Source organism: Loxodonta africana, chromosome 7 (assembly GCF_030014295.1).
Source record: "Loxodonta africana isolate mLoxAfr1 chromosome 7, mLoxAfr1.hap2, whole genome shotgun sequence".
NCBI lineage: Eukaryota > Metazoa > Chordata > Mammalia > Proboscidea > Elephantidae > Loxodonta > Loxodonta africana.
The window spans coordinates 22,597,401-22,620,957 of record NC_087348.1 but is presented as its reverse complement, the minus strand read 5'-3'; the positions used below and the strand labels follow the sequence as shown (position 1 = coordinate 22,620,957).

General features: G+C 34.2%; 1 protein-coding gene and 2 pseudogenes across 1 annotated transcript; all 3 read right to left on the bottom strand.

The window, feature by feature from the left end:
• Window positions 1-397: 397 nt before the first annotated feature.
• LOC135232041 (olfactory receptor 4A5-like) lies at window positions 398-1,419 on the bottom strand. The gene has a single exon (XM_064289322.1). The coding sequence runs from the start codon at window positions 1,388-1,390 to the stop codon at window positions 398-400; it is 993 nt and encodes a 330-aa protein (XP_064145392.1). The 5' UTR covers window positions 1,391-1,419.
• Window positions 1,420-10,129: 8,710 nt separating this feature from the next.
• On the bottom strand, window positions 10,130-11,562 carry LOC111748966 (olfactory receptor 4A47-like; annotated as a pseudogene).
• A 10,809-nt stretch (window positions 11,563-22,371) lies between these two features.
• Window positions 22,372-23,557, bottom strand: LOC135232040 (olfactory receptor 4A5-like; annotated as a pseudogene).

Sequence of the window (23,557 nt, the reverse complement as noted above, 5' to 3'; positions counted from 1 at the left end):
TTGTGCTCATAGAATTATGAACCATAAAATTTTAAAAACTCACCCTTGGCCTCAGAAATTTGTTCTAAGTATTGGCCAAATTGTTTTCTCATTAATTAGGGTGATAGAAAATTTTCAAATGTAATCTGTTTTTTTTTTTTGTATTTTTAAAAGGAAAAAAATAATTTTTCTAAGTCCTGCTTCAGTATATACTGAGAAAAATAAAATTATAACGTGAGCTCAGTTTTATTTTTATTTATAACAGGAAAATACTTATGCCATTTATCCAGCCTCTAGAGTGCCTCTATTAGTTTAACTGTAATGTCAAAGAATAATTTATTCTACATTTTAGATGCCTTTGTATCAGTAAAGAGAAGTATTCATAGAGAATCCATTGAATTGACTTAATCGTTCATTGTCATAATTTTTGCCTATTTCTTGCTTTAGAATTAACAATGATATTTTCAGTGTGGATGCAAATTCTTATTCTGCATGTGGTTAACTTTCTACTCCAGATTTTTTCCATAGCATTTTTCCTCTCAGAATTTCTCAGGGTGTATATCAGAGGGTTCAACATGGGAGTAATAATTGTATAAACCACAGTTATAGATTTGTCAATGGGAAAGTTGGAAACAGGTCTAACATACATGAACATACAGGGAACAAAGAAGAGGACAACCACTGTGATATGGGAGCTGCAGGTAGACAGGGCTTTGTGCCTCCCTTCCTGACTGTGAGTCTTCAGAGAGCATAGGATGACTCCATATGAAATTAGTAGAAGGATAAAAATTGCCATACAGATGGCTCCACCATTGGCAAGAACAGTGAGTCCTATAAAATAGGTGTCAGAGCAAGCAAGTTCCAATAACGGGTACATGTCACACATGAAGTGATCAATGACATTGGGGCCACAGAAGGGGAGGCTGTACACAAAGAGAAGTTGAACCACAGAGTGCAGAAATCCTCCAACCCAGGCCACCACCAGCAGCAGAATGCAAACCTGTCGATTCATGATGGTCAAGTAGTGCAGTGGCTTACAGATGGCCACATAGCGGTCATAGGCCATTGCCACCAGAAGAAAGACCTCAGCACTGCCAAATAAGTGTTGTATAAAGAGTTGGCCCATGCAAGCTACAAAGGAAATAGTCTTTTTATCACAGAGTAAGTCTCCAATCATTTGGGGGGAAATACTAGTGGAATAAACAGCATCCATGAGTGACAGATAGGCAAAGAAGAAGTACATGGGAGAGCCCAGGGAGGGACTGACAATAACAGTCATGACAATAAGTAGGTTGCCCACCATCGTCACAATGTAGATGAGCAAAAACATGATAAATAACACTTTTTGGCCCTCAGGATCCTGAGTGAGTCCCAGGAGGACAAATTCTGTTACATTGTTACTGTGTCCCATTTACTCTTCTACAAGACCTGTTTCAGAGATGAGAACTCAGGAGAACAAATCTGCAATGAAATCATGAAGACAATTATGAGTATGTCCATTAGGTCATGGAGTACTTCTTCACTGTTAATCTACAGTGGCTTATACATAATAAACATTTAGAAATACTTACTGAGTTTCTCTTCCAAAGATCCTAATATGTCTTCCCTTAACAATTCTACTTCTTCTCAGATCACTGCTTTGAGCCTACAAATAAGAGATTCTATCTCCAGATTTTAGTGGGTCTTGTATAGAGAAAATCAGTCAGAGGCCCAAGAGCCATTCATTCGTTTAACAATCCTTTAAAAAATGACAGTGCTTGGTACAGAAGTCAACAATGACAGAGAGGGAAAAGATTTCTGCCCTGAAGAAACTTATTATCTGGTGTTGAAAATAAACTCTAAACAAGTTGGTAATATTTGTGGTGAGTACCTTTACAATAGGATCTATATAGCACCAAAAATAACCCCTCTTCAGGAATACCTCACTAAATTTTACGATATTCCATTATTAGAAGTTCAGTCCTTTCTGCCTCAAATGTTTTTCACTCTTTATGAATCTCTCATTAAATTGAAGAGGCTGGACTTTGTAATGTATCAGATAACTACAAAATTATTTAGTATATTATTCTGTAGCAACTATTTGGACGTAGATTGTCTGTCTCTTCTTGAGGATTTATAATGCCTTCCATTTTCTCGTCGCTTATTCCACAACTAGTAACAATCTTCTATACTCTATTGACACGCAGTCAGTACTTTGAGTTGGTAGTGTTTGTGGTGAGTACCCTTACAATATGATCTATATTTTCAGCAAACATTTCTGAACTGAACTTAACTGACATATAGCAATTAACAACTAGTACATTAGGAACCAGTATTTTTCAAATCCATTGCAGGTGAGCTTGGTAACCGTGGGAGAGAAAATAAACACTGTAAAGGGAGGTAGAGGACAACAGAAGAGGATTTTACATGTAATACTTCTTAGGCACTGAGAGAGGTAAGAACTAGAACTTCAATATCAAAATTCCAAAAAGGAACATACTCAAAGGAAAAATCCAAACTCAGTATAAGAAGTTATGAGTTTTAGTTATTTTCTATATTTAGTCACAAATCTGTCTCAATTTACTCATTGGAAAGTAAAGGATTAAACCAGATGATCTTAGAATCCTTTCTAGACCAACTGTCTGTGATACTATCAGTGAAACTCCATCTTATTTTATTCTGCTGGATATTTCTATTTATGTATTTGTAACTAAACAACAATCTCCAAGCTCATCAGTGTTACTTTAAAAATGCTAGCCAGTGTTGGAATTTGATTGTTATAGTGAACCAATAATGGTTAAGGTTTCTCATTCACTGGGTACCTATTTAAGACTCAGGACATCCTTGGAGAGAGAGCATAGCACAGTAACAAATAATGTGTACTCTGGAGCAACCTGTCTGTGTTTGAATTCCACCTTCACTACTTACTATCTCTGTGACCTTGAGCAACTTAATAAACCTCTTCGTGCCTCAGTTTCCTAATTTGTAAAATGGGGAAACCAATCTTACATATCTCTGAAGTTTTTATGTATGTGTTTTTACATGTATAGTGCCTAGATCACTGCCTGGACCCTGATAAAGAATCAATAAACTATAGCTTTTTATTATTGTCCTTGAATGTTTCTCTATGGAAATTTGATCAAAACAAATCATCTGGATCTTTTTCACATTAGGAAAAAGTTTGTTACTTATAAAAGAATATTATACACCTATAACTCACAGACACACATTTCTGGACATAGGATAAAACAGTACATTATAAGAATTATTTACTTTGTTGTATATGTGTCATAATATCTACCTGGCATGGTATGTGTATTGATGAAAGTTAAGCAGAAAAAAAGGAAAAGATTTTACCCATCCATCAGATGGAGGCCTAAAGAGTAGAAAATGGAAAAGAAGAATCAAATCAGGAAGCAGTGAAATTATATTTAAGATATTAATATACATAAGTAATAGAGATACTAATGTGTTAAGTGGGGATAGCTTTCTTAAGAAATCTCCAGAAAGATTTCTTCTAGTGAAAGAGTGCTGGAAGGCCAACCTCTGAGGCTTCCTGAGGTTACTCAGGAGGCTTCTTGGAAAGCCATTACAAATAAACACAGAGCCTATCCTAGAACATAAGCAATAAAAAAGAAAAGGAAATGAAAGGAAAGGAAGGGGAAAAGGGAGATGAGAGTAAAAGAAAATAGAGAAGAGAAGAGAAGAGGAGATGGGAGGAGAGGAGAGCAGGAGAGAAAGAGAAAGGAAGGGAAGGAAAAGAGGAAAAAAGATTCAAAGAAAAAAAAAAAAAGAACATTGATTCCACAGAGGCTCTAGTACTTATGGTTAAAGACAAACTCAAATAAGAAAGAATACTACATATATAGATACAAACACAATCTTTAGGGTTATTCATTTTTGCGAAAATTGCTGAATTACTAAACCTTGAATGTAGACCGGCTGATTTCATTTATATTGATTTGGTTGAGGGGAAAGAACATGTGCAGAAGAATTTTGAGCTTTCTTTTAGAAACCAGCTGTAATGAGCACTCTATATGTCCAAGTGATTCCGGAGTTCTATTATTTTTGAAGCTGTAGATTAATAAAGACACAGCTGTTGAAGCATATAATGGTAAAGATAGTTTATATCTAATTGTTTTTTAACTACTTATTTTCTGCAAGGTCTAGTGTCCTTAATCTTAGTAATAATCAATGCTGGATTTCACTGAAATAAATATTCTGTTGGCCAGCTAAGTTATTTACATGTAAGAAAATCAGTATGTAAAGTGCCACTACAGTTTCAGTCCTCAAAGATTTGATACTATAAAAACTGAAACGATCACTAGGCTTTCAACTTAAGCCCCTAAGTGTACAGTTTTGTAGAAAAAAAAATCATTTAACTTATTTTTATAAGAACATGGCTTTGTACAAATAGAAATTAAAATACCATAGTAACAAAAATAACCTCTATAGTGCATTACAATTACAGTTTTATAAGTCTAAGTGGCAGTAGGCAAGGTACTTCCTGATCACCAGTTTCTTTTTGTATATTTTATATATATATATATATATAGTTGTCCTAATTTTGTGTGTGTATACACATGGTTGTTGTCATAATTTTAAAATATTCACACTTAAAAGCATATATCAAAATTCCAGTCATAACAGGCATTTTTTCTTTACATCCTGACACACTTGATATAACACATAGTTTTAAATTTTCTTTTTTTTAGTTCAAATATGGAGCATTGATGGTGCAGTGGTTAAGAGCATGGCTGTTAACCAAAAGGCAGGCAGTTTGAATCCACAATTGGCTCCCTGGAAACCCAATGGAGCAGTTTTACTCTGCCTTACAGGGTAACTATGAGTTGGAATCCACTCAACATGACCGCAAACGGTTTGTTTTTTTTGTTTAGTTCAAATGCATCTAAATTAATTATAAATCTTTTTTAACATATCACTTGTACTATGAACCAAGATTACAAATCTATTGATTTACTTGTAAAGCACAACAAGCTTCTTTTGTTATTTGGCAAATGAACAGTAAATTTCTATCAGAATAAAATAGTAAAGCCAAGTAGACTGTGTACGTTGTAGTTAATTTCTGTGTTTCTCTTGCTTAATTTTACAAGTTCAAAATTAATCTAACGAAATGTATTTAAGAAATTAGCTCTATTTCAATATACCATGTAAATTTTTATTGAGTGTCATATGTCAGATGTTTCAAAAACTCGCCTCTTGGTTCTTGTCCTTGGTCCTGAAAATCAGGGCTTCTTTCATTGAGAGTAATTGTAGATAACTCATGTATTTATCTGCAATTCCAGAACACATGGCAATGTGTAGCTGATCAGTGGATCTAGAAATAGTTCCAACTGGTTACACTTTTCATACTTCCATACAAGCTGCCCATCATATAACTTTTTTTTTCAGATAACTGTAGAATTGTACATGTATGAAAAGTAGATGCTTGGAACATGAAGACATTTAAAAATAATAGTAAATAGCTGAAAGTTCTTACCTGCTGGGTTATGTGCTCGAAGAGCAATGAGGATGGTATGTTTGCATGACTACGTAAAACCGGGCAAATTAATGGAAATTAATCTGGCCAAGCCTGTTATTTAGTGACACAAACAAACAAAAACGGAAAAATCACTCAATTTAGTTATTTGAAATTTTCTCTTTTTAGTCAGTAACTATGAAGGAACCAAAAATGACTTTACGTTGATTGAGGATTTAGGGTAACACTCTGTCCCTAGTCATTAATTCTATACCTAACAAGGCAAAGGCTGGGATTCAACTTCTCAGAAAAGCCAATGACAGAGCTTTCTCACAGATAGGAGCAGAAATTTTCAGCAATTCAGTCATTCAAAAAGCATATCCAAAGGCCATTTCTTTCCTCATTAGAGAATCATGACCTTCCAGAAATTCCTACAAGAAATGAGAGATATGTATCAACAGAAAATATAACAAGAGAACATCTACAGGATTAGACGCCAGTTAAAGAGAGTCTCCAGCCTGGACAGGAATTTGAGTTTTCAGAAATCTCTTGGGTCATTCTATCAGAAAATAATTCTTACATTTATATGTGCAGACGTAGTGTGTGGCTTTTTACATCATCACTGTTTTAAATGAAAGACAATGTAAGTTCATTATAAATTAGTTTGTTAGAGTATTTGGAAAAATTTCAAATGGAATTACCTCTCCTGGATACTTTCCTTCCCTAGACATCCCTAGAGGAAAAAGACTTGGGTCTTGCCAAGAAAAAGTAGCAGACAAGCAAGTAATGAGAAAAGTCTGTAATGTAAAGAGAAAAATCTAAAATAAAGTGAATAATAAATTATGAGTTTTATATTAGTAAATCTTTAGACAAAGTAAATAATATTTATTCCAAAATTAAGGAGAACAAACCCCAGATTCTCTTGCCTAACCATATCCCTAGTGGAAGAAGGCGTTACTCTGACTGTTAGAGGGTCCATACCCAATAAACCCTATGGCTCAGAGGCAAAGAACACAGAAACTAGGTAAGTTACTGAAATTTACCTCCATATTCTTGAGTGTTGTATTCTTGAAAAGGCAGTTCTGCAGTTCTGGATCGGAGCAGATTTTGTTGTTCTAAGCCTGAATCTAGATCTGCTAGAACCATAATGTTCTACTTCTCAAACACAATCAGCAATTGCTTTCATGAATAGTCACAGCATGAAGATTTAACTCCTGAATCAAGTGGATGTGTCTTAATTTAATCACTTTATTCTCATTTGGACCAAGACTCAAGTTGACTAGGACTTCAAACCGGTACCTTAACTTTGAGTGAGCTAGAATTTTACTTACATGCATGGCTCCTTTACACAGATTGATACATTTTATCAACTAACCCTGAAGCTTGCCATAACCTTGAAGTTTATAGTTATGATGGCCAATTAAAAAATATCTTTAGAGTTCAAAAAGTTTTCAGCTGAGTTTTCTGTCATTTTCAACCAAAACCGTCCTACCTGAAACACACTGATCATAAATGTGTATAAGAATTTAGGTTAGTTTATGTTTATGAGTGTTTTTTTTTGAGTCAGCATCACTTGACTTTAATTTTTACAACATTAGAATCTGTCTTATCAAGAACAGTACATTGCTCTTTCAAAATTTAAATGCAATTTCCATATTCTGCTTCCAAATGAACTTTTAGAATTAGAGAAATGTTAGGCATAGCTATATGTGGAAAGAAGTGAAATATATATTTACATTTTTCCTCAAAGAATGACTTAGCATACTGTCACAATTCTGTGAGATAAAATTTAGACATGATCATACTCAAAATAAATTAATTCATTACAATCTTCAGGCAGTCCTTAGTATGTTAAATATCCTCTGCTAACACCACAATTCAGATGTTTCAATTCTTCTTTTGTCTTCTCTGTACAGCTTTTGCATTAGAAAGCCATAATCCTAGTGCTCAGATAACTTTGGAAATGTCTATTATATGAACATATGCAGATGTGGACACTGGCAGAAGCCTAATACTGCCACCCAGTGATGAACACTAGAAGATGGGTTTCAAAAATTGCCTGATTTAGTGACAAGATGCATGCTATTTGAAAGCCGACTAGTAGAAGGTCATTGGGTTTTCACAGAGACACAAGAAAATAACATCATGAGAGCCCTTTATGTCATGGGTAATGTCAGAGGGTCATTCACTAAAAGATTGAGCAGCATAACAAAACTCCTTAATAAAAACAAAACACTACATACAGATATATGGCAAAGAATGTGGGTCAGGGGAAGTCTATTATAGTCGTAAGCATAATTTTCAGAACAAAATGGAACCTGTAGGAGATTTCCACTTGTGTTTTTGAGTGAAATGAATGCAATGTTCACTTCCTGAAAGAAAAACAAAATTCCTTATTTTTAAAGCAGTGTTCTCAAATAGAAGAAAGTGGCACAGTGGTTAAAGAGCTTGGCTGCTAACCAAAAAGTCAGCACTTCGAATCCACCAGCTGCTCCTTGGAAGCCCTATGAGGCAGTTCTACTCTCTCCCATAGGGTAGCTATGAGTCAGAATAGACTCAATGGCAACAGATTTGGTTTATTTTTTCTTTGACCAGGTATAAATAATATTAAAAATATGTGATTACTGAAATAGTGTGTGTTAGTGGCAGAGACATAAGCTAAAAAAAAAAAAGAAGAAGAAAAATTAATCCTTTTAAATGTATAAAATGACATATTATCAGAAAGGAAATTTAAAATTAGTACTGAAAATAACTAATAAACTATGCTGGCAGAATATTTCACAGATTTGGAGAAAATAGGTTTAGACATCCTTCACCAAAAATAAAAATAAATTCTAGATGGGTTGAAAGCAGAATTAGTTCAAAAGTTATTTACAAAACAAAAAAATTAAAAAAGGTTGAATTGTATAAAGTCAATGAAAGGGAATGGAATTCTCCAAGTATCTGTAAATGAAGAAATCAAAAGGAATCCTTAAATATAACATCTGTATATAAAGATGCCCATAATTAAAATATGAAAAACATGGTATGGTAAACATTTATAGCAAACATCAAAGAAAAGTAGTACATATTTTTAATATATAAAAAGTTCATCAAAATTCCTCAGTAAAAATTCTGACTCCAATAGATTGAGAATTCAAGAATGCAAATAATTTATAAAGTTTCTGGGGGTAAATTCTATATCCCAGACATTGTGCAAGAAACAGAGAGCACAAAACTAATCAACTTTTCTGCCTTCAGGTAACTTATAAATCAATGAACATAAATAGACAATTAACTAGAATTCTTATCGCTTAATATAACTGTACAAATCTGAAAATTGACTAAATAGCCAGAAGCGGAGTATTTAGTTATGTTAACTCAGACCAACCAAATGTTTGATATTATTTGATAAATAGTGTTATGCTTAGAAAGGGCTGAGATAGTACAAGAAATAGCCATGAAATAATACTGGAGGTAAATACCAGGATACAAAGTCACGCATACAGAGTGCTTTACCAGTGAAATGGACTCAACCCCCATCTCATTAGACCTCATGAAATAAGACTAAACAGGGGAGGCAGGGACCATGAGTGTCTTTTACCACAACTTTCCTACTATAACAGCGGCTGATAATATTTTAAGCTTGATTCAAAAAAGAAATGTTCACAAAGATGTAATGAATGAGGCCTCTGTCAAATAAAACAACATATTCCAATCTCTTTATTGCTTAATAATCTGCATTGCCATAGAAAGAGGTATGAGAATGGAAACAGCTTGAATGGTCAGCATCTTTCTTCACAATGAAATCATACAAAATAATCCAGTATCAAGTTCTGGACTGTGTATTTGAAGTTCATTGGTTATGGGTTTTGCTAATTTTCCATGTGAAAGGCAGGGTCTAGGTCCTTTTGGAAACCCTCGTGGCGTAGTAGTTAACAGAAACAGCTGCTAACCAAAAGGTCAGCAGTTTGATCCCACCAGGTGCTCCTTGGAAACCCTATGGGGCAATTCTACTCTGTTCTATAGAGTCGCTATGAGTCGAAATTGGCAACAGCTTTTTTTTTTTTTTTTTTTGGTTTAGGATCTTTTAGAAGATCCTGAAACACTATAAGCAAGAAGGAGATGTTATATTGAAAAATAAGAAAGGCTTCATCAGGCATTTAAAAGATGCTGGAAGATGAATGTATCATCTTTATGAAAATATAACAGCAAACAAAGCTGCTCCACTTGAGGAGATGATTTCCCAATAGGGAAATGAAGAGCAAAGTTGAGTCATTTTTTTGCCTATCTGCCTTGTTCATTCACATTCTTTTTTGTATGTTTAGCTTCCTTATGATTAATTTAGAATTCTGAAGAATTCTTTCTATAAACCTTAACATGCTAAACAATATAAGCAAAAATACATATTTAAAAGATCTTGCAGATACAAAAATAAAAATATAAACTTCTAAGGTAATATGAGCTATCTCTGTATGGAGTGGAGTGAAACATATTTTTATGTCATATTTCAAAATGTTTTATTCTGAAATCAGCAATGAACATTATTAATTGTGGAAAAGGGTTTACATTTATTTAAGAAAGAGACATGAGAGAATCTTCCATCAACTAAATTTCTGGCATTAGCTGTAGCATAAGCCATCACATAGAATATAAATCAGTAGACTCAACAGAACCATTTTACACCAAAAAAAGTATGTATATTTTCCCTGGAAATGAAAATCTTAAAAGTAAACATATTTTCAACAAAATTAATCATTGGAAGTATCCTGATAAGTGTTCTTCATCATGCACAAACAAGATGATGTGAGGAAGCATTTTCCACAATTAAATAATTACATGCAGCTTCCCTGGAATTGAAAAAAAAAAAAAACCTGCAATTGACTGGATGGCAGTGGATTTCAGTGTTTCGTTTTCCTGGAAGCAACAGTTCTTTTTTGAAAATAGTCAATGCACTTGTTTACAACTTCATTTTCTTTTTCTGGTCCAAAACTTCTTCATGGCGTTTTTCATCTCTGCATTTCTCTGAGTATAGATTAAGGGATTCAGCATAGGGGTGAAAACAGTGCAAAACACACTCAAGAATTTATCAATGGGTAAAGTGGAAGGAGATTTCACATACATAAAAATACAGGGGACAAAGAAGAGGATTACCACAGTGATATGGGAGCCACAGGTGGATAAGGCTTTGCGCCTCCCTTCCTGACTAAGGTTCCTCAGGGAGTGTAGAAAGACTCCATAGGAGATGAGTAACAGCATAAAAATGACTATACATATTGCCCCATCATTGGCAACCACAGTGAGACCAATGACATAGGAGTCAGTGCAGACTTGTTTTAATAAGGGGTATATGTCACAGTAAAAGTGGTCAATGACATTGGGACCACAGAAGGGAAGGTTGTAAACAAAGAGAAGATAAGGTATAGCATGCACAAAACCTCCGACCCAGGTCACCATCAGCAGCAGAACATGTACCCTTTGGTTCATAATCATCATATAATGCAGGGGTTTGCAGACAGCCACGTAGCGGTCATAGGCCATGACCACCAGAAGTAAAACCTCAGAACCACCAGATAAGTGTTCTGCAAAAAGCTGGGTCAGGCAAGCTTGGAAATAGATGGTTTTCTTCTCATACAGTAAGTCTGTAATCATATTTGGGGTAACTGTAGTAGAATAAACAGAATCTACAAAATTTTTTTTTTCTTTCCACAAATGATAAGTATCCAAGAAAGAAGTACATTGGGGCATCCAGTGTTGGGCTGACCACCACAGTCATGCCAATAAGTAGGTCGCCCACCATTGTCACAATACAGATGAATAAGAACACAACAGATAATATTTTCTGACCCTGGAGACTCTGAGTGAGCCCCAAGAGGACAAACTCAGTCACATTGTTCCTTTGTTCCATACGTTCTTCTGTGTGTTCTTATTTCAGAGTTTAGAACCAATTTAGCTGTAAATATAATGATGACTAGTGACTTCATGAAATCTCCAGATAATTCGTGTGTTCATTCAACAAATAGACATTATGATTTATTATGTTTCAACCCTGTGCAATATATTAAGAATATAACATTGATTAAAATATGGTCATAACTTCAGTGACCTTACCAAATAAAGACAAACCTATACTTAGAAACATATGGGAAAAGGGAAAATTATGAAATAAATGGAGTTACCACATTAACTTGCCACATCTGGTATAAAATAAGTTATGTATATATAGTTAATCCAAAAAAAACCAAATACTATTTCTAAAAATAAAATATAAATAGAATAAATTTTAATACAAAAATAAAGGAAGATTTACTTAATATTCACTTTCATGTTAGTAATGAGAATTTTTTTTCTACATTCTAGGAATGACAGAATCTTTTTAACTAATAACTGAAATCCCCAATGGAAATATTTCACAATTTCAAAAATCAATAGTGATAAGGTACAGTTGAGCAACAAAGAAATAATCAGAAAACTATGTATAATATTATTAAAAAACAAAATAAAAATAATTATAGGAGCATGAAGAAAACCTGGAAAGATAAAATTTTTGTTTCAAACAGTTTACTTTTTTGCTGATGATGTGTGTGCAGGAATGAAAAAAGATGAGAGAAGATTCCAAGGGAAAAAGAAGACGGCACGCACACACAAACACACACACAAATTGTATCATAAATATTATCAATATTAACCAACCTTGCTATCTCTTCAAATAAACCCAGTAATGATATCCAGTTACTCTTGAAATCCCTACCGACATTCACTTCAATATCAGAGGTCATAATTCTGCTGGACCTGCTATTCACAATATGTGGATTTTCTGTGTTTCTATGGCCAAACCCTCTGTGTGTGCACTAGATCCCATCTCTTTATCATTTTTAAAATAGTCCTCCTGTAATTGTCTCCTCCATTTCCTACATTAACAATTTTCCTCTCTATATTTATACAGTATAGTAACTCCATTGTTTAAATAATTAACCTTTCTACTCCACATCTATTTCAAGCAAACAACCCAATTCTCTGTTCTTCTATATAAAAACCCCTTCTATTTGCTAAGTCTACTGATCAATTTCAGTCCTCTTCTTACCCAAACTATCACTCCTATGAATTGAAGTAATAAGCCACTTGCATAAGTTATCATCTTAGGTCTTTGAAAGTCACTCATTCAAGGTTTACAGATTTACATCATTCTCTAGTTTTTTTTTTTTTTCTAGTCACTAGCAGATTAACAAACAATGCCTACAGAGCACTTCCATTGATCCTGTGTAAGATTTACAAATCTCTGTCCATTAAAATATACCCAAAATACTTACCCTTGAAATTAGTTTCTAAGAATAGTGATGTTAGAAGAGGTAGATGTACTCTAGATCTCTATGCTATGAACATACCCAAACAGGTATTACAGAATTAAGTCAATCCCCATATTTTTATCGACCACAAAGGTTCTCTAACATGGCTCATTATCAGAATCACTCAGGAGAACTTTTAAAAGACTATGACTTTCCAAATCACACTACCAATGTACCCTTGCATAATATAAACCCTAATGAAGACTTTTATGTGTACAAACACTTCCTGGGTTACCTGCATAATGAAACAGTCATTCAGTCCAAGTTCTGCATTGTGCTGCCTTCTCCCTTGTCCCAAAAGGTAACAGTCTCATACACTCATGCCATCTCTGTGAACACAGACAGTAAGACAGTACATGCACCATCACCTGAACTAGAAATGTTTCTCTGTGACTAACACCTTCCATGCTTCAGGAGGTCTGTTTTGTCTCATTCTTTTGTAAAAGTGTTCCATTTTAAATAATTGGAAATTTTAATACAAATATCAAAAATATCCTCTTACCAAAAGAAATGATTCTTTGTTATAAGCAAAGAGAGTTGAAAACCCCAATGCTGGCATAATTTGTCCTAAAAAATCAAATATTGAATAGGTAGTATGAGGTTAAAATAAATAAATAAAAAGTAAATTCTGTGGGAGAGAAATGTGACTAGTTTAGAAAAATATTTTGAATTTTGTGGTTTAGAAGTGAGATAGCCTTTACAAAATTTTGATTCTCAATCTGTTATACTGGCCTGACTTCTTAAAACATAGTTAAACTTTGGTTTGCCTGAAGGATGGAGAATAATTTCATTTTCATATTTTGTTATGCTTTGAGTCTAACATTTCAATTCCTGAAAAAGCCAGACACGTAAATACTCACATAATAAGCATTCTCTGTGGTAAGGTAAGAGTCTTTGGACTTTTTATTTACATTTGATCTACAAAAAATATTGTTGAGTCATTTAATTGATGCATCTCAAAGGGTGACGCTCCCATCATTAAACTCACTGGGACTTTATAATAATTCTGAGAGTAGGTTCTACATTTCCAGAGATGCTACAAGAATAATCACCCACATAGAACAGGATTTACAGGACCAGGTCCTCAGGAGAGAAAAGTCACAAAAGCATAATCTGAGGTCAAATTAACCAAACAGAAGGGTCCAGATTGGGAAGAATTTGAATATGTAAAAATTCTCTTTTTTAAATCATGACCTTCAAAATAGGCAAAACTTTTGACTGTGTAAGTTTTACCTTTGCAGATGACATCTGAACTTACTCCCATTGGACCGAGAAAGTTGATTTTAGAACAAGTCATTGGAAGCTTAATTCAAATGCATATAAAGAAGGGTTCTCACCTGTATTGGACGGAATTGTGTCCCTCAAAAATATATGCTGAAGTTCAAATCCCTTGTGAATGTTACTCTTTTTGTAAATAGTATCTGTGAAGATGTTACCAGTTAGGTTAATATGAGATTTTATCGGAACAGGATGGGTCACTCTGGTGCTCTTATAAAAGAGAAGGTACACACACACACACACAGACACACACACACACACACCCGGTGCCATCGAGTAGATTCTGACTCATAGTGACCCTATAGGACAGAGTAGAACTGCCCCATAGAGTTTCCAAGGAGCACCTGGTGGATTTGAACTGCCGACCCTTTGGTTAGCAGCCATAGTACTTAACCATTATGCCACCAGGGTTTCCAAAAGAGAAGGTACACAGAGACAAAAAAAGAGAAATGAAGGTCGCCATGTGATGCTGCAGTAGCAACTCAGGAATTCCTGGAGCTACTAGGAGGTAGGAGAGAGGAGTAGAACAGAACTCCATCAAAGCATCAGAAGGAATCAACACAGCTGACACCCTGATGGTGAACCTCTGCCTCCAGAGCTGAGAGTAACTTTCTGTTGTTTAAAGCCACCTACTTTGCAGAATTTTGGTATGGCAGCCCTAGGAAACTAATATATCACACTAGCAGTAAGAGTCTTGAATTTGTCACAGAAAGAGCTTCAGACAGGCAAATTGGTAAAATCTGTATTGAACAAGAAAAAAAAGAAGTATTAAATATTTAAAGGAATACTTTGAAAATCTAGGAATTCTAAATCTTATCACACAGCCCTTTCTGAGGAAAACATTACCAACTATTTCTTTTAACACAACGTTTCAAGGAATTGTGTTCCTGTGAGAGGAGGAAATTCCATCACTTGGAAATGGGCAAAGAGAAAGAAAATTTGTAGAAATTGTAGCATTCTTGTTGTCTTCTTTATATTTTCTCCCCCTTTGCCTTAGTGTTAAAACTTGTATTTCCAAGGAAAGCAATTGTTCCAGATTTAAAAAATTAAGTTTCCCAGTATCCTTTGAAAATTAAGGTGGCCTATAAGATACAAGTTAAGTCATTGAGACAAGCAGGAAGTGAAACGATTCAGCCAAGTTCCCTTTTATCCTTCCTCCTTGATGCTTTTCTAGATCTCATACAAGTTGTCCTGAGCTCCAACAGCCATCCAGTGATCATGATCATGCCACAAGAATGGAAGTCAAGAGTTCAGGAGGTGAGAGTCCTCCTATTCTGTCCTTCCTTTTCAAGATTGCTTAGGCAATTACGAGCCCTTGGAAGTTCCATATACATTTAGGATTTGATTTTTCCATTTCAGTAAAGAAGGCTGTTGGAATTTTGAGGGGGATTTCCTTGAATTTTTAAATTGCCTTAGGGAGTATTGACATCTTGACAATATTGAGTCTTCCAAACTGTGAACATAAAATGTCCTTTCATATACTTAAGTCATCTTTAATTTTTCCTTTTAGTACTCTTTTACACTTTTCTGTGTACAAGCCTTTCACTTCCCTGCTAAAATTATTCCTAGGAATTTTATTTTTAGATGCTGTTGTAAAAGAGAATTTTTTTCTTTTTTCCTTTCCAGCATGTTCATTGCTGATGCAGAAAAACTCAGCTTATATATGTGACCACAAGAAACTTTTTCCCTGAAATAATCTTTAAACTTTAAACCCTAAACCAAAACTATCCTCTGAAGTCTTCTTTGGACCAAAAAGTAGATTATTTTATTTAGTAAATTACCTCTGCTTTGAGCATTGTGCGCTTTTAAAGAATGATCTATGTGAGACCAAATTTACAAACGGCAACTCAAAGAATTGGATGGGAAACTTAGGCGGCAGTTAGTTTAAGATAATGGTGGTGGAATAATGTGGAAAAAGTAACTAGCGAGAATGGCAGCAGAATTTGAAGAATGTAACCAAAGTCACTGAAATGTACATGTAGAAATTGTTAAAATGGTGTATCTTTGGCTCAATATACTTTCTCCAAAATAAAGAAATTTAAAAAAATGAAATAACACGGAGGTCAAGAGCTAATAACTGCTGAGTAGAAGAATTCAAAGTCAATTCACATTTGGGACTAAATTCGGTCAACCTACTCTGTATTTCATTTATAGACAGAAAATCAAAACTCTACCTTGTTAATGTCACAGTTCTTTTAGATCTTTTTTACTAGCAGCCCCCAAACCATGTTAATTGCACTTGAGAATGTATGCTGAAGGATTTTGTGGTACATCTTAGTTCTCCTTCAGGCTGCTTAGTCTTTACAGCAATGAAATTTGTTACATACATGGATGGTACCCCTACTATCTAATTTCTCTGTGTAATCAATCCCTATTGTCACAAATCACATGATGGTGTCTATTTACAAGTCAAAACACCTAGCCTAACTTTTTTTTTTTAACATTTCATACAATTTTATTAGCCAACATCCATAAAAGTATGCTTACATTGACAATTTCCTATATTTCAATGTGAAGAAATTTCTAGAAATAAATATTTTTAAATTGGAATATAATTGTAGACATAAATTTCATTTTGGAATCCATTTTAAGAAAATGACAAAAAAATTCACTACAACTTATACTGCAAGAAGAATATGTACACAATTATCTCAACATTAAATCTGGGTATAAAGCTGAATGCAAAATTCCTACAATAGCTCTAAAAGGAGAAGTTATACTTTGCAGAAAAAAATGCTGGGTAATGATCATCTGAATCTAAAGCTCTATATTAAAGCAATAAAGACAAAAGTAAGGTGATGGTGTGGCAACAGAGAGGAGAAAGAATATGTGGGACTATTCTACTTATCACAAAGTCTTCATGGAACATTCACCAAAATAGACAATATTCTAGAACAAAGTAAGTTGCAATACATTTCAGAGGACTTATACAGAAATAGGGAAACCCTGGTGGTGCACTTGTTAAGTGCTACCACTGCTAACCAGAGTCAGGAGTTCAAATCTGCCAGGAGTTCCTTGGAAACTCTATGGGGCAATTTTACTCTGTCCTATAGGGTCTCTAAGAGTCGGAATCCACTCGACAGCACTGGGTTTGGTTTTGGTTTGGTTTATACAGAAATATGTCTGATGATAATAACATTCAACTAGAAATTTTATTGAAAAAAGAACTATACACTCCTCAATTATTTCCAAATTTAACCACACAGTTCTTAATAAGCTATGGATCAAAGAAGAAATCACAATGGAAATCAGAAAATATTTTGAAAAGTAACAGAATAAAAAAAAACAAAAATTTATTTGATGCAGCTTAAACAGTGCTTAGAGAGAAACATATAGCTTTAACTGCAAATATTAGAAAATAGGAAAGATTATTAAAAAATGAACTAGCTTCCATCTCAAGAAGCTAGAAAAGAAAGAGCAAGATAAACCCGCAGGATACTGCAGAATGGAAACAGTAAATATAAAAGAGAAACCCTTAACATAAAAATTAATTTAAAAATATTAAAAAAAATATACATAAAGCTAGGAGTTGGTTTTTGATAAGACTAATAAAGTGGATAAGTGTCTAGCAAAATGAATTAAAAAAAAGAGGAAAACAAGCTGTCAGATTTGGTAGAGAAAAATGGGCCATCACTGCAGATTCTGTATATTCTAAAAAGATAATAAAAGAATATTATAAACAAATATACGCCAATATTTTTTCCAACTGAGAAGTGGACAAAATCTTTGAAAAACACAATTTTCTGAACACACACACACACAAAATTAAAAATCAGAATGGCATGATACCTCTTAAAAGAATTGATTCTTTAAGACATTGCTTGCCACCCCACCTCCCCCAAAAAATACATTAACATGTAGCTTTATCAGTGAATTCTACTCAGCTTTTCAGCAAAACATACTTTTGGGACGAGAGGAAATTAAAATACTTTCAAATGCATTTTCTACACACAGCATAACTCTTATGCAAAGATAAAAAAGGAGTTACAAGATTTTGTAAAAATTCATCAACATAGGCTCAAAATTCATCAACCATAATTTAGCAATTCAAATACAGACATATATCTTAAAAGTCTAATATGACAAAGTAGGTTTCATTTTAGGAATAAAAGTTGGGCCTAATGTTTGAAATAAACTGATGTAATTCAATTGACTCCAGGAAGCACCATAGCCTTCTGCTTCCTACTCTTCTAAAAAATAGCATTTATTTTGGCTATCTTGCATTACCTCCTACTGTATGCTGTGTGTGGAAGAGTGAACATGTTTCCAGTTTGTATATCTTTAAATAGAGAGAAACAATAATTTAGGTGCTGTAGGAAATGAGCTCTTCCAAAGGAGGCTCATCCATACCTGACATGGATTTAGAAGTTGAGGTCCTGAACTTGAAGCTGATGCCACGATGGGATAAGATGTTGGTGAAGAGGATGAGTGTACCTTGCCTGTGTGAATATGTGCAGGCAAGAAGGTGATGAGATGAAATATATAAAACCTTGAATTAATAAAACTGCTGGCCAAGAATAACATAGCCTGAAAAACTCTCTCTCCAATACAATACAATAGTAAAATTAGGATATTTCCAGACAAACAAAAATTAAGGATTTTTTAAAAACAAACCAATCTTACAAGAAATATTAGAGACCTTCTGTTAGAGAACCAACAACATCAGACAACCAGAGTCTAGGACCTAGGTCAGCATCAGCCAGATACCAACCTAGGTAAAGAACCCTCAATAGTAAAACAAAGCTAAAGACCTAGGAAGGAAAACAGAAACAGCAATCAGTAACTGATGATAATGTCAAAATAATAAAAATGAGAATAAATGGTGTAGGTATACAACTCAGATGGAGAGGAAGCCAAGGCAATATCAAGTAATAAATGTCTGATTCAGACTTAGGAAGGTAAGGGTAAATTTCAAGAAAACCACAAAGAAAGTTAACAAACCTACCATCAAAATAAAAAAAAGAATAAAGATTCAATAAACACAAAATCTATAATAATAAAAGAAAAGAAAATCCAGAAACAAAAGGAACTCAGCACAAGAAAGTAAGAGGAACAAAGAAAACGTCAGCACCACAAAAGAAAAGCACAATATGACAGCAAAAAGCTCATACCTACATATCGATAATCACACTGAATGAAAATGCCTTAAATACACACATAAAGAGACAGAGAGTGGTAGAGTGGATTAAAAAAAAAAAAAGATTCATCAGTATGCTGCCTACAAGACATATCCTAGACACAAAGACATAAATATACTAAAACTTAAAAGAAAGAAAAAATATATCAAGCAAACAGAAATCAAGAAGAGTAGGAGCGGCAATATTACTCTCAGATAAAAAAGGCTTTAAGGCAAAATTGACCACAGAAGACAAGGGAAGACATTATATAATGATTAAAATGACAATCAACCAGGAACACATAACCTTAATAAATATCTACACACTCACTAACAGGGTTCCAAAATATATAAAAGAAACTCTAAAACTTGACCTCATAGACATATATAGAACACTCCACCAAAGAGCAGCAAAGTGTACATTCTTTTCCAATGCACATGAAACATTCTCCAAGAAAGACCACATTTTAGGTCACAAAACAACCCTCAATAAAATCCAAACCATCAAAGTAATACAAAGCATTCTCTCTAATCACAACACCATAGAAGTAGAAATCAACAACAAGAAGAGCAAGGAAAAAGAATCAAATACATGAAACCACTGGCTAATAGAAGAAATCAAAGAGGGAATCAAAAAATGCCTAGAATCAAATGAGAATGTAAACATATCATATTAAAGCTTTTGAGACACAGCAAAGGCAGTGTTTAGGGGTCAATTTATAGCAATAAATGTACACATCAAAAAAGAAGAACACATCAAAATAAAAATGTTAGCTCTATGACTCAAACAAATAGGGAAATGCAAATGGAGGGCACAGGCAACAAAAGAAAGGAAGTAATAAAGATTAGAGCAGAGATAAATGAAATATCAAAAAATAGAATAGACAAGACCAAAAGTTGGTTCTTTGAAAAGATCAAAAAATTTGACAAACCACTGAACAAGCTGACAAAAGAAAAAACAGGAGAGGAAGCAAATAACCCAAATGAGATGAGATGAGAGACATTACAACAGACCTAACTAAAACTGAGGATCATAACAGAATACTATGAAAAATCATGCTTTGACAAATTTGAGGAACTAGAGTAAATGGACAAATTTCTAGAAACACACTAGGTACCTAAACTAACAAAAACTGAGACAAAAAATCTGAAAAATGCATAACAAGAGAAGAGATTGAATGGAGTAATGAGGAAAAAAAAAGAAACGCCCGATAAATAAAAACCCTGGCCTGTATGGCTTCGTTGGAGCATTCTACCAAACATCAGAGAATGGCTCACATCAAGTGCTATTTAAACTATATCAGAGCACAGAAATGAAGGAAATCTCCCAAATTCTTTCTATAAAGCTTTTATAACCCTGATACAAAAGCCAGGAAACCCACAAATTTAAAAAATAAAAGTACAGGCCAATATTTCTCATGAATTCTCAACAAAATTCTAGCCAATAGAATTCAGCATCATATTAAAAAAGTAATAGACTACTTACCAAGTGGGATTGATGCAAGGATGGTTCAACATTAAAAAATCAATCAATGTAATCCATCATATAAATAGAACAAAAGAATCACATGATCATCACAACTGACATGGAGAAGGAGTATGATAAAGCCCAACAGTTATTCCTGATAAAAACTCTCAGTAAAGTAGGGATAGTAGAGAAATTCCTCAACATAATGAAGGGCATCTATACAAAACCAAAAGCCAACATCTTTCTCAATGGAGAGAGACAGAAAGGGTCCCCCCTGAGAACACAAAAAAGACAAGGAGACCCTTTATCATCACTCCTATTTAACATTGTGCTGGAAGTCCTAGCTAGAGTAATAAGACAAGAAAAAGAAATAACAGTATCCAAATTGGAAAGGAAGAAGTAAAGCTATCCCTATTCACACATGTTATGATCCTACACTACCCTACCTACTCCTACTACCCAGTGAGACAACTCCAAATTTTGCATAAGGAAACTACTGGAATAAGAAAATATAAACAATATTCTTTCAGGATACATACATACATAACTCAACTATTTTTAAATATGATTTCAAAAATAGGTTTGGGATTACATCTGAGTGAAAGTGGGGAAATGGCATCAGAGAAGTGTAACCAAGTAGTTTCAATGATATTGATAATATTCTAGGTAGAAGACTGCAAATCTTTTGGATATACATGAAAAAATGCAAGCAAATTTAAAAATAATAAAAGTTCTAAAATCTTTCTTTTAGTTAGAACAGTAAACTCTTGTTAAATGTAGATAATGATCCATATTATACTCATAAATTCTTTCTTCTTTCTGGTTTTGGGATATTCCTGGATGGGCTGTAGACTGAGAAAAACTTATATTTTTACATAATATTGAAAAAACACTTTTGTTTTTACCAAAACAAATCATTACTACGTCTCTACATAAAAAGTATTTAAGTTTAATACAACTTTTAGGGAACATACTGCTTATGCAAAATAGCACATTTCTTTCCATGTTTTCAATTTCATGGACATAAAATAAGAAGCTCTACCTAATCTTTTAAGAATCAAACAAAAGGCACATAATAACTAATGAAGAAAATATAAAATATGTTTATAAAAAAAATTTTTATAAACATATTGTTATTTTAAAATCCAAAGTGAAAGAGTATCTGTCCTCTAATCAAGAATTAGAATGAGTTTTCTTCATCGACCATAGCCCATCTATCAAAACTGATCACCATCACAAACCGAACACAATATGTCTCAATTAAATATGCAGAATTGCAAATGCATAGACATTGACCAGAGGAACAGAAGTAATCTTAAACACAAAATGCATAGTGCCCCTATAAAAAGCTATTGTGCTAATAGAATAATGAACGGTAAACTTTGAAAACCACACACTTGGCCTCAGAAATTTCTTCTAAGTATTAGTCAAATTGTTTTCTCATTAATTTTGGATGATAGAAAATTTTCTAAAGTAACTTGTTTTTGTCTTTTTTAAAGAAAAAAAATATTCTAAGTCCTGTTTCAGTATATACTTAGAAAAATAAAACTGCAATGTGAGCTTAGTTTTATTTTAATTTATAACAGGAAAAATACCTATGCCTTTTATTCAGCCTCCAGGATGTCTTTATTAGGTTAATTCTAACCTCAAAGAATAATTTATTCTACGTTTTGGATGCCCTTGCATCAATAAAGAGAAGCATTCCTAGAGAATCCATTGAATTGACTAAATCTTTCTTTGTGATAGTTTATTGCCTATGTGTTGCTTTAGAGTTAGCTAAGGTATTTTCAGTGTGGACACATGTTCTTATTCTACCTGTGGTTAACTTTGTACCCCAGATTTTTTCCATAGCATTTTTCATCTCAGAATTTCTCAAGGTGTATATCAGAGGATTCAACATGGGAGTGATAACTGTATACAGCACAGTCATGGATTGTCAACGGGAAAGTTGGAAACAGGTCTAAACATACATGAAAATAGAGGGAACAAAAGAAGAGGACAACCACTGTGATGTGGGAGCTGCAGGTAGACAGGGCTTTGCACCTCCCTTCCTGACTGAGTCTTCAGGGATCTTAGGATGACCCCATAGGAGATTAGTAGGAGGATAAAAATTACCATACAGATGGCTCCACCATTGGCAACAACAGTGAGGCCTATAAAATAGGTGTCGGTGCAAGCAAGTTCCAGTAATGGGTACATATCACAGATGAAGTGATCAATAACATTGGTGCCACAGAATGGGAGGCTGTACACAAAGAGAAGTTGAACCACAGAGTGCAAAAAACCTCCAACCCAGGCCGCCACCAGCAACAGAATGCAAACCTGTCGATTCATGATGGTGAAGTAGTGCAGTGGCTTACAGATGGCCACATAGCGGTCATAAGCCATTGCCACCAGAAGAAAGACCTCAGCACCACCAAATAAGTGCTCTATAAACAGCTGGCCCATGCAAGCTGGGAAAGAAATAGTCTTTTTACCACAGAGTAAGTCTAGAATCTTTTTGGGGGAAATGGCAGTGGAATAAATAGCATCCATGAGTGACAGATAGGCAAGAAAGAAGTACATGGGGGAGTCCAGGGAGGGGCTGACAATAATGGTCATGACAATGAGCAGGTTGCCCACCATCGTGACAATGTAGATGAGCAAAAACATGATAAATAACACTTTTTGGCCCTCAGGATCCTGAGTGAGTCCCAGGAGGACAAATTCTGTTACATTGTTACTGTGTTCCATTTACTCTTCTACAATACCTGTTTCAGAGATGAGAACTCAGGAGAACAAGACCTGTAATGAAATCATGAAGACAATTATGAGTATGTCCATTAAGTCATGGAGCACTTCTTCACTATTAATCTCCAAAGGTGGTTTATCCATAATAAACATTTAGAAATATCTACTGAGTTTCTCTTCCAAAGATCCCAATATGTCTTCCC